Raw genomic sequence first — 18,684 nt, 5'->3', positions numbered from 1 at the left:
ATCCTAGGATTTGTAGATTCCTTGTTCTGTACTCACTTGGGTTGATGCATGTTCATCCAGAAACTACCAACAAATTGCTGCTTGGTTTGAAAGTTGATATGAAGCTAATCATATTGAAAACTTAACAGAGAATAAGTTTAGGCCTTGTAATTTAGGATGAGGAGTGACTTTAATTGCTTTTCTCCTGGGTGGCTGAAGCCAAGGCCAGCAATCATCATTAGAATAGGATAGAATAAATAGAATTTGCATAGGATTATATCTTTAGTACATCTACATCTTCCACAGTCTATTGTAGGAGACCTGGATATATAAATACCTGGATAAATAAGACTGCTGCCTTCTGCCTTGGGTTCACTTAGAAACCTAAAATCTGGAGGGGCAAAACAACTGAAGTATCACAAAAACCCTACGTGATGGAGAAGAAATCTGTGCTGATCTTTATGCCTGCCCCTGGGCCTGAGGGAACTGCCTGTCTTCATGCACATTCACAAACACACACTCACACAGTGTTTCATTGTCTTAGAAAAAATAATTTATCATTTTGGGACACTGTAAGGGTTTACAAATTGTCTGCAAATGTTATGAATTATTGTGGTGGTCTTGTCCAAATGGCCTCTTACAAAGCTCTCCCAGACAGAAATGAGGAAAGAGACGATGCAGCCCTTTGGAAGGAATCTACATAAATTCATTTGTAGGAGAATGAGCCAATAAAAGTTGTCCCTGGTCACTCCACAGAAGGCAGCTGAGGAGAGCTGAGATTTAAAGGATCTTCTGTTCTCCTTCTTTGGAAGGGCTGAGAGCAGAGATTTTTGTGTATACCCACAGAAAAGAAATCTCCTTTAAGAGGTGCAGAAGGGCCATAACTGTGGTTCACATCCCTCTCTCTTGACAGAAAACTGTAAAGCTCTGCATTTTGTAGAGCTGTGGAGAGAGGAGCTTGATTTGCCCACATGGACCGTGCTTTTCCCTGTGGGCTGGAAACTCTGAGAGAGATTATGACTCTTGCTAAACATCACAGTCTGGCCCAGTACATTTCCTTAATGAGTTTTTCAGGGCAAAAAGTATAAAATAAGCAACTAGGAAGCAGAGAGCCACTTAGCAGTTCTTTGCTGATGTAAAACAAGATGTCCCATTTGCTACATATTGTGATGCTCGGTATATTTTAATTGCATGGCAACTTGCACCTAGTAGAAATGGCATTTTGTGTTCCTATAAATAGTTCCAGCTATCCCATAATCTCAGAACAATTTACTAATATTAATGAGTTGAGACATGAAAGAAGATCTTATCCTCCCTTCACCAACAGGGAAACTGAGGTAATTAAACAGGCAGATTTTCAGTGTCTCATGGAGTGACAGTCCCAGTCTCAGAGGCTGTGATAACCTGGATAAGCCAGACAGCAATTCATGGTGTTGAGTAATTTGGCCAGAGAAGCTCCCCAAAAATCACATGGAAACATAAGGGCAGGTCTCAGGATAGGAAGCAAACTTTCTGTCCCCACCTTCTGCTTTGCACAGTTGTCCGAAATGTTCTTGCAGGTTTCCAGGGCAAAAAAAAGGCCAAATGCAATAGATAAGAAAATACTAAAGAAAATGTAACCAAAACCTACAAGAACAGTGTCAAATATGAGGAATCCCTTTTTTCTTACAGGTGGTTTATAAAATGCCTGTTTCTAGAGGCTACAGATGTGAGGGTTTATGTGGGAGCTCTGCTAGCACTGGTGTTGGTGACCTGTAGGGTGGCAGGGTGGAACTCCATTCCCATCTATGTGCTGGGATGCTGATGGTAGAAACAAATTTAAAAAATTGCAGAAGTCCTGATGCAGTAACACAGAACAGCAACAAAAATCGGTGACTCAGGCAAAACTGGCTGAGCTCAAGTCCCTGGGTTTATTGCCTTTCTTCAAGCTGTGAAGTCAGTGGGGGAGAACAGTGCATAGGTTGCACATGGGTTGTTCACTGCTGCACTGAAGCCCTGGAGGAAGTCTTCCAAAAGCACAGCTGAAGGTTTGATACCCAGCTCCTGGTGGCCTCCAGTGAGATGGAGCTCTTTCATTTCCTTTCATCCCTTTAAATGTCTTCTATCAGCTGCACCATTGAGAATTGCATGGAGAGTGGAGAAGTAGCAGTGTTTCCATGCTGCTGAGGCAGAGCTGTGAGGACAGACAGAATCCCTCTGCAGTTGCTCCCTCTGCAGCTCCTGCTGTCCTGCAATGAGTTTGGGTCATTACCAAATTAAAGATCAGGGTCAAGGCACTCTGGAAAAAGCAACATGTGTGGTAAAGACATTGAGAGCTCAGTTTAAGGCACCTCTCTTAAAAGCAAGCAAAACCCAAACTGGAAAACTCCAACAACCTGAAGAATGTCGATGACACATGATGGTTTTGGGACACTGCATGGGTAGGAAAGGCACTGCCATTTGGGGATGGATTCAGTCTCTTTGGAAGACAAGCACACAAACTAGAAGTGGTTTTGACAGGGCTGTGTGAGGCAGAAGCCAGAGAGTCACTTCTGGGAGTGAGTTTAGCTGTGAGCTAAACTTTAGCTGCTGTGTAGAGCAGAGTTGAGTCCCTCAAAATTAAAATGATGCTGGAGATTTTGTTATGGAAGAATGATAGGAAGATACAACTGAATTCCTGCCTGTTGGTATGTGTGTTGTGCTCTTCATGGCCTGGGAAAACTCCCCCAAAATCCCTACTGGAGGCTTTCCCTTCCCTCCAGCTGAGGTTGATGTTTGCATTGCCTGAGCTTGACTCTGAGCTGGATTGCCCACCTGCCCCATGTCAGAGTACCATATTTACCTGAGGAGTGCCTCCCACCAAATAGAAGCTTTTAGAAGAGCTGTGTGGGGGCTGCTTCCAGATCCATGGGCTTGTAGTACCTCAGGTGAGGCTCACAGGTTAGCTCTTCCGTTTTTGCAGAGATTCTCCTAAGGATAATACACTCAATGTGCAGAGATGCTTCTGTGTCCTCTGTCTATGAAAATCCTGGAGTTGTTCTGTTTGATCTTGACATTTCCACAACCTGAAAAAACAGACTCAAGCCCACAACCTCGGAAGTTAAAGACGTCTGGCCTTTGGAGGAAGTTGAGTTTAGGTTTGCACTCCAGGGCTCTGCATAAGACTGAATTGTCATTAAATAATCCAGCTCCCTCCATAGGTTAGCCAGCACCTTTGCCAGTTGGATGAGGTCACGAGCCAGTTTCATCCACTGCTTTTTCTGCCCACAGCAATTTATATCAGCTTGTCTTTGGCCTATTTTTTTGGAGAAAATACACAATCTTCTAATTCCAAATAATCTCTCTTACAGCTTTCTCCCTTTCCCTCATAGGACCAGTAAGGAAAGGAGCTCTTTGCCATTTCTTTAGATCCTGTGTGGCCATGCATTGCTGAAGGGCATGTGTGAGTCTACATGTGCATTGAGCACATGTGCTGGAGCATTCTCTGATGCTCCTAGAGGTGCTTCACACCAGGAAAACTTGATTTAGTATTATAAGTGTTCCTGCTAGTGTATTGTCTAAGACTGAAACAGCTTGAGAAAGTCGTAGGAGCAATCCTTCACCGCCCCACCTTCATTGCATTCTGAAGATCTCTCTCCATCCTTCCCATCCATTTCTGTCCATGACAACATGTTTATTTTATTTATTTTATTTTAATATTTAGCCCATTAGTGAGGTGTTGGGCAACCCAGGCTTGTTGAAAGATGCAGGAAACTACTTTATAAAGATGTTTTCTCAGGATTTAAAATTCCTGGAGCTTTCGAACCTTTAAAAATGCACCTAGAGGCAGCTGAAGAAATATGCAGGAGTGCACAGACTCTTTTGGAAGGCTGAGCTGCTTGAATAACAGCCATCAGTCTGGTGTTGACAGTTATTGAGAACAAATAGCAATTCAGAACAATAACCAGTTTTAAAATTCTAAAAGGATTCAGGCATGTGGGTATCTTGAGAAATCTAGCCTATATGGTTTAAAGCTAAGGTACTCTTTCAGCAGTAGCTTCTCCATTTGGAAACCAAAATCTCTTAAAAGGAAAGTTTTAAAATATGTCTTTTCAGAGACAGCCTCTGTCACAGATGCAGTAACTACTGAAAAAGTATTTTCATGTCCATCAAACAGAACGCAGCAGGAAAGAATGAAGCATCTGGCTGTTGTGTTCCAAGAAAACTTTCAGAAGCTGAAGCTTGAGATGAGCATTCAGTTTCTCTGTTGCTGGCATTGATTTCTTTGTTTTTCTGGATTTGATTCTTATAAAATAAATGTTGGAGAATGTCAACAGACTCAGCTCATGTGTGTGTTCTACCAAGTCCAGGCATGGTGATCAGCAAAAATCAGTTATTTCCCCAGGGTATGCATATGACCTAGAAAGTGACACTGGAAGACAAAGAGCTAGAAAATTCAGCTTTTTCCCATTGCTTCATGGTGGGCTGAAATGAATGTTTCAGATGAGTTTGAGTGAAGCTGTATTTGTTGCATGAAGCCAGAGTGCCCTGCTCTGCAGGAAGGGCTAAGGGTAGACAGGAGAGGTGCACTAGGACTGGCACTCTGTTATAATCGTGTCCCAAGGAAAGTCTTCCCCTGGGAGAGTGCTGTCCATGTTTCTCTTACCTGGACATCATCAAAAAAGACTCCTCTCTGTCTTGTTGAACTGCTTTTCAACAGAAAACTGAGCTTTTATTGTAATGAAAAGTTTCATTACAATGAAAGATATTTATTTCCCACAAAATATTTTACATTTCTTGAAAAAATTTACACCTGAAAATTGAGTATTTTGGCTGATGACTGAAATACTTCAGCTGAAGAAAAACGTGGAGTTTCCACAGAGGAGACAGACACACCAAAACCTGCGCTAAAAATAACCCTGAAGACATCCCAGTATGCTAAAGGGTCTGCTTATGGATTCCATGGAGTGGCTAATGCCCTTCTGTGTGTCATCCAGTGCCCAGCCAGCACACAGTGATCCATCTTTTGGCTGGGACTTGCTGTGATTTGTTAGGTTTCACTGTTCTCAAGCAACTGCAGTGATCTGTGGCATTGCCCATTGTCACTTGTAGCACTTCTGTGTCTGAACAGTTCCGAGCAAGCCGGAGCCAGGTTATCCACACATGTGCGTCCTGCATTCTGCGTGTGAGATGCGAGCGCCAGGTACTGAGTGGCATGTTAATAACACACTGTTAACCCCATCCTGGGGTTTCATAACACACATTCAGCTTGGTACTTACTAACACAGGTTTGATTTTGTTCCTACCCTCTGCTACCTTCTAAAATGTTCCCCTGTCAGAGGCAGGAGCCTTCTTCATTTACAATAAATAAATGCCGTGGATGTGACACCTGCCCTTTTCTGGGCACTCACCCAGGGCTAGACTGTGCCCGTGGATCTGAGCTTTTTACATACAATGCACAGCTGGGATATAAAGAGCCTTTTGAAAAGGAGACTTGGCAGCTTTCCCAGAAGCAACGGAAGAGTCCATTTCTGCCTTACCTGTGATTAGTTCTTTTCCGTTTGTGCTTGCAGTGGAGGGGCTTGAGCCCAGCACTAACAAAACCCATTTTGTTGTGCAGTTTACTGCTTCTAACTGTAGCTCCAGCCTCTGGGGCTTCCCTCCCTTTCCAGCTGTTTGACTAATATTAATTCTGTGTATGCTGCTTAACCATCTAGGAGTGACCATCTGAAGTGACATTTATTTAGTTTTGAGGCATTTGCTGAGCGTGAATTATGCAAGAGGATGGTAGTGGGATCACGTGTGCAAGGGTGGAGACAGTTTTGAGATGGAAAAGAAGGTCTCAGAGTTTGAGTGTTCAAGAATGGGGGACAGCAAAAAGTCCTCTCTGTTACTTCATTCTTTATCATCTTTTTCTGGGAATGGGGAGCATGAACAGAGGACTCATTCAAGGGTATCCCAGCATGTCGTGGATAAGTTGTCAGTGGGCTTGGGATGTCCTGAGACTACGGCTGCTATAGACTGCATGTGAGATGTCTGACTGGAAACAGCACTTCTGCCACTCTGCATTTAGCAGAGAAATGGGTCCCCCAAGCATCCTCAGGACCAGAGAGAGAAGATATCTTTGCCAGTGCCCTGTTCTCTGAGCAGTGTGGTTTCTCAGCTTGCTGAGGAGTTGAGTATTAACAGGCAGACACCAAACCCAGAAGAATAAGTGTTACTTTTTCTGCCTTCATGTAGTGAGCTTTTGGTTTTTGGGCTATTTGGTAGAGGAATTTGAGGGCCTGGCAGACTTAGGTTAAAACAGCATTAATGGAGCTGTGCTGGTGAATGTAGCATCAGGAGAAGAAAACCCCAAAACATTGCTTGGGATTCCAGAGGTAAAGGAAAGAAGTCTGACTTGTTAACAAGAAGTTACCCTTCAGGGCAGCCATGTGGAGGTGGTAGGGTGTCTGTAGGCTGGTAAGAACTAAGCAGTGGGATTTGAGCAGTCTGCAACACACATTTCACCCTGCAGAATTTGGGGCATAGACACGTGTCTTGCACAGGCACTGGAGAATATTGGCTGTGTATTTCCGATTGTGTCCAGTACCTTGTTGGAACACATCTCAGAATGGCTATGCTGTATTGGTCTGTGTAACCTGGAATGGAGGAAGCTCTCCCTGGAGATGTGCTGAAGCCTGGAGGAGACTTCCCTGAATCCTGCCACAGACCCTTGTCAGATGGACACTGAGGAAAAAACATCCCTGCCCTTCCCACCCAGGTCTTCACCTCTTCTCAGATCAATCAACAAGGCATCTCTGGTCCAACAACTTGAAAGCCTCCAGCTTTGCTTCAAAAGAATTTATAAATTCTCCTCACAGTTCGAGTGCATTCAGCAGGACTGGGGAATTCCTTTAGATCTCTGCTGAAGAATGCTTTTAAGTCAGGGGACTGCTTATATCTACAAAGCAAAGTTGCTTGCTCACCAACCAGCTCTCTGCTGGAAGCACCATCTCCCTCAGAAGACTCGCTGTTGTTCCCTGTTCCCTCTTCCCTATCTGTAAACTACCCCGTGGCTAGGTAAATATTTTTATTATGTCCTGTGCCAAGCATTCTTCTCCCTCCCACAGGAGAAGATGTGCTTCGGCTCCCTTGGAGCGCAAAGGAACGCCCGTGTCTGAAGGGAGGCTGGCCTCTCTCCAGGTGCCAGCCTCACACATCCTGGCACAGTGTTCCAACATCAAACTGCAGCAAGAAAACAAACTTTGGTTTGCTCCTCCAGTGTTAATCTTGCTGCCCACAGCTGCTGCAGTGAGCTCTTACAGCTGGGCTTTCACAGTTAGGTTGATAGGATGAAAGGATAAACAGGGAAGAATTATCCATCTTGGTGCTTAAATGGGAGCTTCTGAGCATCTCAGTGTGGGTACCTGAGTGGTGGGCACTGTGTGAAGGTGAAGGTTGAATAGGCTGAACATGTCCTGTTCCAGAGGAATGCTTGTGCCCCAGGTCATGGACTTCTCAGTTGTTCCCAGACACTTCACAGGCAGCCCAAGTCCTCCAAGAGCAGGATTTGGCTCAAAAAAGCCAATTTTTCCCCAGCCATCCAGCTACAGATGAAGTATTCCTTTTTCCTCTCCTATTTCTGCCTGATTTATTGGTAAAAGTCAACAGAGGCACTGTGGGGAGCAGATTCTGTGCCACAGTCCTGTGAGCTTGGTTACATGCTGGGGGTGTGGGGAGAAAACTTGGTGTGCTGTAATAATGTACCAATCCCCTCCCTTGCTGCTGTTTGTTAGCAATGACTCTAAATTAGCACATGCTTCAGCTCTTGCTGAGCACATTTTTTGGCCTTTGGATGGTATGAGATGTAAGTATTTAATGTTACCAGTAGAAACCAAAGGTCTCCAGCCTCCTCTCTGCCAAGTGAGGTCAGTGTTCTTCATGGGAAGTCTGAAGCCACTGTCTTGTCTGATGGCCCTCTTTCTTTGATTTGTCCGTCCTAAGGTCTCTTTTCTCTTTGTCCCATCTCTGTTCCACGTCTTGGGGTTTTTAAGCATCTCTCATGTGGATGTATCACGTTTTGAGCTAATTAGAGCTTAGTTTACACCACTTTTTTCATGGGCTTGTGGGCAAAGTGGTTTTGTAATGGGCTTGTATCTGCACACCACAGAGCTGGTGACCCAGGGAGCTGGCAGCCCCTTTCTCGTGTAGGCAGGCTCCCATGGGATTGTCTGCAGGCATGACTGGTTCTTTATGTTGGCTGGACTTGCTAGCTGGACTTCCCCTTCTCCCACTTGGGTGGCTGAGTTTGGCCTGTCCTTCCCTGGTCTCAGTGCAGCTGGATGTCCTGGTCCCTGGTGCTGTGGTTTGCTCTGGTGAGTTGGGCCTCCAGCTCCTAATGAGGCACTGTGAAGCCAATAACCAGATTTTCCATCAGCACATTCCCACAGATACCCTGGAAGGAGGAAATTGATTGTCTTTATTGATGCATGTGTGTGTTTTTAAGAAACTATTGCATGGGCACAGCTGTGGCTGGGAGTGGTGAGTTCATGGAACCCATGAAAACCTCAGTGACACAGACAGGATCTGTGCGCCCCAGCAGATTGGGGAGGGGGCTACCAGGAGCTCTCCTCTTCAGTGCACTTTGCTTTTATTCATTGCAGGTAAAGGTGAGCATTGTTTCTCCTCTCCAGAAGCTTCCCTCCACTCTAACCATGGAATTGTCCCCATCTTCTGTTGTATTTTCTGACTTCTAGCATCTGCCAGATCCAGCTGGGAGCTGCCCTGCTGGTAATCAGCATCCCTCCGGACACACTCCTCCCTGCCTGACTCAGTCGGCCCTGGTGCTTTGGCACAGCCCTTCTGAGCAGAGAAGAAATTGCTCTTTCTGTCCTGTCTGTCTAAAGCTTCCCCTCCCAACCCTCCCAGCAGCTGAGTCACTTCCTTCTTGAAATCTGGCCTTACATCTTCCTTTTCTCTTTAGCCTGTGATTCACTCCCTTTGTGAGGCGCTTTGCAGAGCTCCGACAGGAGGATGCAGAACAGTGAGACGCCCCTGGGGTGAGACGCCCTCCTTGTCTTGGAGCCACAGCAGTGAGCCCCTCTCTGAGGGCTGGGCCCTGTGCCTGCTGAATGGTGTCTCTCAGTATGAGAGTTTCTCTTATCTTAGGGTTTCTTTCAGTGCTACATCTGACATAGTAATAGAAGCCAATTCCTGCCTGTGGCGAGTGTGTGTAATTTCCTTTGACATCAGCATGTGCCTGTGAGGGAACAGCTCTACGCCTTCCCACCCTGTTTGATTAGATTCAGTTGGAGAGTCATTACAGCATCTCTGCCACTCCTCCTTGTCACTCGTGGGATTTAAGGAGGACTTCTGAAATGTGCTCAGAGCAAGGAAAGCTTCCATTTCTGCTTCTAAAGCCTGGAGATATTTTTAATATAACAACTATATTCCTCAAATTTTTATACTATGATTTTTTTTTTGCCCCTTGCCTGCTTATTTCCTTGGTCTTTGACCCTCTTATGTCTAAGTGTCTTGCCATTTCACAGTTTCGTGGTGTGGAGAGACTCACCAGCCAACAGGGTAGTTAAAAGATGTCACCATGAATTAGCAGTGTGGCACTGCTGAACTTGTCTAGACTTGCTCTGGTTATCAGCAAAGTGTGGGATAAAATTTGCGAAAGCTTTTAAATCCTGCTTTCATCTGGGACTTAGGCAGTTAAGCATTAAATCCATTTCACTACCCTTGCATCTTAGGCATACAAATATTCAAGGTGCTTAGGAAAGCATCCTATGGGTGCCTTGCCCCCAAAGTTGGGGCAGAAGAGGGTAAAGGCCCCGGACCAGACCTGGTTCTACGAGGGTCTGGCTTCCACAGCACAGTGGTGCTCACACGGGTGCCAGAGGTGTAAGAGCCCATAAAGAAACATTTGGGATAAAATGAGTGGCTGGCTCTGGTGCCTCAGTCACTCTGTAGAGGAAGGGTCTGTGTGTGAGACTGCTGCACTTCAAAATGTATGCAGGCTATGCAGCTGCATCTGCCTGTAGCTCGGGTTTTCTAAGACGTGACCAGTGACCATTTGCTAAAGAGCAAAAAAAAAATCATTTTCCAATACAGTAAGTTTGCAAATAAAATGAACTCACTGTTGTAAAGGAACTTTGGTTTGCAGAGGGGACTGGGCTATGGCATTTTGTAGGCAAAGAAGACTTGTCATCCAAGGAGAAGACTTCTTCATTTAAAATTATTTGTACAGGAGCCATAGCAATCAAGTAAATGAGAACTGCAGTTTCTAACAAATGCTAATAATTGTAAGCTCTTATTTTAATAAAGGTTCAGCAGTCACACTTTTCACCTTAAAACAGGCAGCTGTTGAGAACAACATAACATGTCCTTTGCATACTGATCTTACGTTGCGTGTATTTGTTTTCTTTTGTGTAGAACGAGGTGATCAGCCAGCAGCTCTCTGTCATTTTCACTCATTGCTATGGACCCTACCCAATTCCAAAGCTCGTGGAGATTAAGCGCAAGCAGACCTCCCGCCTGGGTAAGTGTCACTGCAAGATCCTCGCCAGCTCTCCAGGCAGACCTGTGGGAAGGCTGCTGCTGACCAGGTGCCTGAGCAGGGCGCAAGTCAGAAAAATCTCAAAGTCAGAAAATTTGAAAGACAGAATTAGAGGAAGGAAGGGCCCCAGACTTAACTTGGCCTAAAACTCCCACTGACATCAGGAGGGTCATCAGGTGCACTGGAGTGGGGCCGTAAATCTGCAGAGATTTGTCTGTGTTGCTTATTAGGCTGGGATCCAAGCCTTGGCCCTGGAGCAAGGTGTCTGTCAGGATCTCAAACCACCCTGGCTGGCTGCAGGTGATGCTGCACCAGCACAGCCCTCCCAGCTTGGTCAGCAGAGCCCAGGGTGTTTTCATGGGACTGTGAGAAGAGCCAATCGATTTTCCGGGACCCTCGTTCCCTTGACAAAGACTTCCTCACACAGGGAGTGGCCTAGCAGAGTATAAATGAGCAGAGGGCCCCTCAGCATTTGCTGAGCTGCAGTTGGCTCTGGTAGCAGAGCTGGAGGCTGTGCCAGTGTCACACGGCAGGGATGGCTGGCTGTTGTTTCAGCAAAGGTCGTCATGGACTTCAGAGCTTTGAATTCCCTTTGTCTGAACTCAGTGCGGTTGTCTCAGGCTGTCCAAAATAGCTTTATGGGCTTTACTCACTAAAAACAATATCCTTATATTCTGTTGCTTTCTTTTGTCAAAACAGGGAAATATTCAGCATGTTCCAGACCTCTTCCAAATTAAAGTTATTGACTTTTTTGTTTCCTTCTTTTTGTGATTCTAGATCCCCATTTTCTTAACAATAAAGAGATGTCAGATGTCACATTTCTGGTGGAAGGAAGACCATTTTATGCACATCGAGTGTTGCTATTTACTGCATCGCCAAGGTAAAATAGAGACACATCTCTGGTTTTTAACAAAAATAGAATTTGATTTATGGGTTTGTGGGGTTTGTTTGTTAGTTTTGCTGTCCCAGTTCTTTAAAGGCTAGTGGCCCAGTCTTCAAGTTTTTCTTAATCAGAACATCCCCACAGCTTGTTTCTGGTTGATCTGCGAGATATTTAACAAGTGCTCCTGTCAATAGATTTTCATCCAGTGAATGATCCATGCTTCTGGCCATGTATCTGACTTCGTTGCACTGAGGCACATTGGCATGGTGCTCATTACTGCACCCAGTTCTCGACCATACAGGAGGCATGGTACTTTGATTATTAATAATTTAATGAGTGGTAAATTCTTGTGAGTGGTTAAATTCTGCCTTGCATCAGTTTCAGCAGTCTCCAGGAAAAACAAGCTACTATCGCACAATTCTTGACATCATTCGACAACTTTTAAATGAAATTAAATATCTGTGAAACATACCATACTGTATCCAAAGGCAGTATTTATAGTTGGTTTCCTGTCCTCAGAAGGCTGAACGTGAGTTTCCCAGCTTAACCCAACCCAAGAGTTGCTCACAAACATTATATATTTGTGTGCGGCTGTATAATTCAAGGTGTGCTTTTAAGCAAATCTTGCTGGCCCTCCAAAACAGCTTATTTTGAGATGTGAGAAGGACTGAGCTCTGAGTTTGGATGATTTAAGCAATATGGGAATTGATGCTAGTTGTGCTGCCAACCCAGATCACAGAATAGAGAGATTTGAATGAAGTAACTGCAGTAGCTGACCATGCCTTCAACTAAGAAATGGATATTGGTGTTTAGAGCTCCTTAGTAATGTACAAATACATTCCAAACTCCAGCTCTAAGCCTACTAAATTGTGTTCATAATAGAGTTGGACACTAGTGAAAGCAAGTAAATTGTTATCTGTATTTTAATTAACAAGACGCAGTCATGATGAGGGAAAGGTTACCATCCAGCAAATGCTGGTCTTGATAGATAAGCTGAGCTCTGAACTACTGCTGGAAGGTCAGATGAATTAACAAAGAGAGAAGGTACAAGGGCAGGTGTTTCTGGCAGCACATTTCCCATTTTCACCTTCTGATCAATGGGGATACCTAAGTTTGAGAAGTAGATTGTTACATATGTATATATCTCACATAAGTTTGCAATAATTAACTAAAAATATGTGAGCTTTTTGTCCTGAAACTTGTGTCTGAATTTCAGGTTACGATAATCAGAGAACAGTAAACTATCCAGTTTCTCTCATGCCTCTTCTCACACAATTATTGCATAGGAGCATTAAAAGTCTCAATGTCTTTTTTTTGTTTTGCTCCAAAAGATTTTTTTAAAGCAGTGTAATGGACATAAGCCAAAATCTATCGCCCTCAAAAAAGGAAAACATTCAGGTTTTAAATGTTGCAGATCTTCATATAAGATCATGTTGCCTTCAAGAAAAAAAAATTTGGTTCTTTAATATGTGTCATTACAGAATCTGAGTTTCAGATGTACATTTTGCTCTATTTTATATTATATGTATTTTTCAGAAATTTCTAATTGAAATCTTACAGAGAGAAGCTTCTTCCTTTTGGTTTGAACTTTATGTTAGTGTCTAAATCTGGATGCTTTTTGGTGACAAAAAGGTTCATTTCAGTATACTGTTTTTGCAAGAATTGATGCTGTCATTCCATTGCACTTCTGTACTGTTTTTACTGCATTTTTCCACTGAGATAATTGGGCTGGTATTTCAGTTTTGCTCCTTTTTATTTAGGTTTAAAGCATTGCTGTCTAGCAAGCCCTCATCTGATAGTACTTGTATTGAGATCAACTATGTGAAGTACCCCATCTTTCAGGTACAGTCCCCACGTTGAATTTGAATGGAACTTGTAAGAGGAACACCATGCATGCCCTGTCCAAATTAGTACCTATGTATTTGATACACCAGAGCAGTGGTTTCACAAGCACAGGCTTCATCTCTGTTCAAGCACTGCAGAGTTCTATTGATTACAAATGTGCCTCAGCAGATACAGCAGCAAGCATTTCACTGACATGGGCTCTGCACACAAAGCACTGCCTGTCAGCATAAGGCATTTCTGTAGTTGGCTCTTTCTGTGTTTAATGGACGGGTTTGGAAGAGACACACTTCATTCCCTTCCTTAGCAGTGCTCTCCAATCAATTTAGTGCCATGAAAAGGCAGAGCTTGCTCTCTGTACCTGTAGCATGGATGTGCTTCCCTTGCTTTGAGCTGGAGCTCAGGCAGCTCCATGTATCAACTGCTGCTGCTGCACATAAATCCCAGCTGCCCACAGTAACTGGGCTCCCCACAGAGGGATCTTAGCTGGCTTCTATTTCAGTGCAGAGCCTCCTCCTCTTTCTTATCTTCCATGCATGCCCACACACAGCTGGATGAAGGCGGCCTTTGCCAGGGAAGGGGTAAGGGAATCACCATTGTATATGCTGTGTTTGCCTGAATCAGTGATGTGCTTAACAGACTGGGAAATACACTGAAAATTCAAAATGAGTTAATCACTTTCCTGCAAACTGTTTCGAACTTACCAGGAAATCCAGACAATTTGAGGGTGAGGGTTGAGACATTAGACTACCTGTGAGAAGGAAACACTGAACTTTGCAAAGTGAGAGAATAACCAAGTATATCTTTGAAATTAGGAGGCTTGAGCCATTTTTATCTACAAATCCGTGGTGGTGTTAGGAGAGCCTTGGGAATTGCCTGCATTGTCCCCTATTCTTCTATGTCTTGGATTGGTTTTTATAAACACTCCCTTTGTTTTATTACAGCTGGTTATGCAGTATCTTTATTATGGTGGTGCAGAGTCACTCCTGATTAAAAACAATGAAATTATGGAGGTAAGAGACATTTATTTAATTGCAGTGGGATGCTGACTGATCTGTGTGCCATTCACCTGAGGGCACATGGCCATTGGGCAAGACATGAGCACTCCTGTAAGAGCCAGCAGTGCCTCACCTGGAGTGGCCAGGCTCTCTGCAGTCCTGCAGGAGACTGGGACACTTTGCAAATACCTACTTAGAGGCAAAGCTGGTGTTACCAAAATCTGGAACCAATTTCCAGGGACTTAGTGTTCCATCCTCCCTATCTCAGCAGCATTAAAAACATCCAATTTGGTTTGTCACATGGGAGAGGTCCTGGGCATGTGCTGGGCTTTAACCATGAGAGAAGTCCACTGGAGACACAGTTCAGTTCAATTTCAAACATTTGACTCTCAAAGTCCCCTTCCGAATACTGTGTGCCATCACTGTCGGCTATGGTCAGCAAAACCACTCCAACTATACAGAACTAAGATATATTGAACAAATTCTTGATAGTCATTCAGGGAGTTTTCAGGCAGCCAAAAAGAGTGCAGGTCAGTAAATACTTGCACTCAGAGCTACTTAAACAGCTGGTAATCATCAGTGTCTGCCACCAGGATCACAGAATATCTCAAGTTGGAAGAGACCCATAAAGGACCATCAAGTCCAACTCCCTGCTCCTTGCAGGGCCATGTAAATCTAAACCACATCACTCAGAGTGTTGTGCAGGTGTGCCATGAGCTCTGGCAGGCTTGGTGCCATGAGCACTTCCCTGGGGAACCTGTTCAGTGCCTGACCACCCTCTCTCCCCTCTCAGGGGAGAACCAATCTTCACTTCCCCTGGTGCAGCTACTTTCCTTTTCATCGTGTCCTGTCGCTGTTGCCTGTATTGTTCTGTCCCTATAACTCTACAGTCTGGCAGCCAGAGGACTGAAATTACCCCTCTCTAGTGCAGGCAGTGTATTTTCAAGTGAGCACATCCACATCATTTTCCTGAGCTGTATAGGAAAAGTTCCCTAATTCTCTGTTTCTCTCAGAGTTTTGAAAGATTTCCTTAATTTCTAACCTTTTCTGAAATAGGGAATTTTAGACTAGGCAGTGCAGTGGCTTTATAGAGATGTGTGTGTTATCACCTAGGTTGTTAAAAAGCTTGTGCTGCATTTCAGCTGGCAGCTTGCTCTACTTTTGTGACATCTCAAAACTTCTGAGACTCCAGAATGTATGACTGATTGATTGATCTCTTGATAACAGATCTGGCCATGGTTCCTCTCAGTTTAAAGTAATTACAAACCAGCACATGACTGCTTGAGCCATAGAGGCAGCTGGAATAGGATTTGGCTTTATCTTTCAAAACTGCATTTAGTAACTTGCCTTATTACACATATGATAACAAGAAGCACCAGAAATACTCCACAGAAATCTTTGCTGCAATTCATAATTGGGGCCAGCTGGCTGCTATCACATCAGCACTGCTGATTTCCAGCACTTGGATTTATTTATGGGATTAAAATAGATCTTGAGCAGACTGCACAGGAGAACTCAGAATAATGTCATGGAAGTTTCAGGGTTTGTTTGTTCCCCAGTGCAGCATGAGAGCCCCTTTGGGATGCAGAGGCTAGCTTTTTGTTATGAGTCCCAATTATAAGAGCTGTGTAAAAGCCTGAATAGCTGAGTAAGTGCTATTTAAACACGTGAACAGCTTGATCTAAGGTCTGGCTGGGTTACAGCAAGGTGTCAAGCAATGAAGAGCTCCAACCTGCTTTCTAAGGCAGAGCAGAGAGTCAGAGACAATGACCTACTGTGGAAAGCCAGAAAATTAAATGATTTTTCTGTAAAAGAACAAAAAAAGGGCTATAGAGGAAATATTAACATTTCTGAAATCAGTTGAAGAATTCCAAATTCAAGGCACTTTCACCCCATAGGCATGCAGAGATGCCAAGGCAGTGCCAGGGTAGGCAGTGTAGCCACAGGGGAGGTGCAGGCCCGAAGAGGGAGGTCAGTGCTGGTATCAGAAGCGCTGTGGTGGAACAGTGACAGACACATGACACTCACACAGATGCTGGCTAGGCATTGCCTCACAAAGCTGGTTCCCACCTCTGTGCACTCGTTCCTTGGAATAACATGGGCCTCAGTGTTTCAGTGCTCCTGGCCTGGACATCCCCTGACAGCTGCTCACAGGCTGGGACAAGGAGCATATGGAGGTCTGATTCCATTCCCTTGAGCCTGATGAGGTGGCAGATTTGAAGTTTATTGTCTCTCTAGATTAAAACTGCCCAGGACAGTCATCATCATTTGGTTTGAATTCATTCCTCTGTACATTTGATCCTGACCTTTCTGCTGACTTCCTCACATCCAGCCCAGGTGCTCTGTTTCAATAAGATCTTGGGGAACAGTTGAACCAGAACTTTGGTTTTGGGGATGTATTTGCAGGTCTTCTATTGCAGTCAAGTTTGCAAAGTGACAAAATATTCTTCAAAGTACTGTTTCCTTTTTCCCCTTGTCCCACTCCAAAGTCAGCATGTGGACCTGAGCAGCCCTTGGTGGTCTCTCTGTGTATAGATTCCCATTGTGTGATTTAGAAGAGACTGCAGAGGGTTAAAACAACCAAGCAATCTTCTCATTCTGACTTTTTGTCAGTACTTTCATGCTAACTGGAGAAGGGGCAGAGAAAAAAGTATAATGAAACAGTAAAGAAGCAAGCTCTGATTCTGTATCACTCAGCAGTTTTTGACTATTTTTTCCATGCCTTTTGTTTTTTTTTTTAGCTTCTCTCTGCTGCTAAATTTTTCCAGCTTGAAGCTTTACAACGACACTGTGAGATCATTTGTGCAAAAAGCATTAATACAGAAAACTGTGTGGATATTTATAATCATGCCAAGGTAAAAATAACTGCATATGCTTGCATGTTGTGTGTCTGCTGTCATTCTTGTAGGTCAGTTTTGTAATAAGTAGTTACATATATATGTGTGTGTGCGTGTATATCTCATATGCTTAGTACATCTGTTGCGCGTTTAAGATTTGTCATTCATTTACTGGGACTGACTGATTAATTGGTACCTGGTATAGTGACAATCCAAAATTAGTTAGTCCAAGTCCAAGGTGGCAGCTTCTCAGCTGTACCACTATGTGGGAGATCTATCCCTTATTCATGGCAGCACAAACTGGTGATTTTTCAGGAATCACTAAGTGAAGTAGGCATCTCTACTTTCACCTTCCAAGGTGCATTTTCCCATTTCCATTACCTGTTTCTTCCTCCCTGAAGCCCAGTGGGGTGATACACTCAATGCTGGTGACACCTTATCAATATATAAAAATGCCATGTTGTGGAAGTGCAATGGCTCAGAGCCCTGCAAGGATAATAATGAGAATTTTATGTCTTGGAGAGTTTCTTATTGGAATCAAATTATATACTTAGCTTCTGAGGTTGCCTAAGTCATTAAACACAAAAGCATGGCATTTCTTGTCCTAGAAAACCTATTTTCACGCATTGGTGGAGGTGGTTACCACATTGATTAGTTTCAGTTTTTTCCCTCCTCATGTGGAGTAGTTAGATTTTCACTTGGAAGATGGAAATGGTACACAAATAAGTGCAGTGAAATATTCTTCAAGCATTTCTTAAGAGATTTTTTTCTCTAACTTGCATGGTCTATACAAAAGATAAAACTGATGCATTGTGACATGGAGGTTTGATTGAACAGAGTAATCCTGCAGATTGCTCCAAACCCCTGGAGATCTGACCTCCATTCCCATCATCAGGTATTTCCTACAGAGAATAGTAATGCTGGGTCTTCGTGGACAGATAACATGCAATCAGTGTTTGAAATAGCACAAAGCACAAAGATCCACCTATAAAAATAAGCAATGAGGTGTATCTATAGGTCCATTTAATGTAAGAGGAAAAAAATTACAGTGCAAGAATCATTTAAAAAATATTTGATTTGTCTTGTAACTCATATGTGAGCTTCTCAATTTGTATTGCTGTCAGCAAAACTAATAATTTTGCTTTAAAATAATGTTTTCTTTGAATTGTGAAATGAGGCTGTTATTTACATCCTCATTGAAGAAACTTCTTACATGCTGGGACTTAACGAACGCAGTGGCTAAATCCATCTCCTGGTTTGCCTGTAAGAGCCCCAGCCTGCAAGTTACTTGTGCTTGACCTCCCAGTGGAAGCAGTGGAAATGGGGTACCTGAGTGGGTTTTACAGCCAGAGTCATGTTGGCAGTGCTGTGAGTAGGGCACTGCAGCAACAGCCAACCTGGCTGTGCCTCAGTCTTTGACTGCTGGAATTAGTTGGGTTGGAAGGACCCTTAAAGATTATCTAGTTAGAGCCATAGTCGGGGATACCTTTCTTGACCTTGCTGCTTTGCAAGCTCATGTGCACCTGCAGGACCTCCCTGACCTTTCCAGGGGGGATGTGTGAGCAGGTTGGCCCAGAGACAAGTGGAGCACAGCCTTTGTCATCAAGACTGAGAGACAGATACAGTTTGGTGGATGGTCCCGTG

The 18,684-nt window shown here is 43.9% G+C and overlaps 1 protein-coding gene across 6 annotated transcripts in view; it reads left to right on the top strand.

The window, feature by feature from the left end:
* The window catches only part of ABTB3 (ankyrin repeat and BTB domain containing 3), a 162,746-nt gene that overhangs the window by 141,831 nt on the left and 2,231 nt on the right, over positions 1-18,684 (top strand). For all 6 annotated transcript variants that reach the window (XM_064702514.1, XM_064702512.1, XM_064702515.1 and 3 more), the window contains 5 exons: positions 10,357-10,462; positions 11,258-11,360; positions 13,124-13,205; positions 14,150-14,218; positions 16,945-17,058. In XM_064702514.1, coding sequence (XP_064558584.1) covers positions 10,357-10,462; positions 11,258-11,360; positions 13,124-13,205; positions 14,150-14,218; positions 16,945-17,058 — 474 coding nt within the window. The remainder of the gene's footprint in view (positions 1-10,356; positions 10,463-11,257; positions 11,361-13,123; positions 13,206-14,149; positions 14,219-16,944; positions 17,059-18,684) is intronic.

Source organism: Zonotrichia leucophrys, chromosome 1A (genome assembly GCF_028769735.1).
Source record: "Zonotrichia leucophrys gambelii isolate GWCS_2022_RI chromosome 1A, RI_Zleu_2.0, whole genome shotgun sequence".
Lineage (NCBI taxonomy): Eukaryota > Metazoa > Chordata > Aves > Passeriformes > Passerellidae > Zonotrichia > Zonotrichia leucophrys.
Note: the sequence above shows the minus strand (reverse complement) of the source record. Positions and strands in the feature narration are given on the sequence as shown.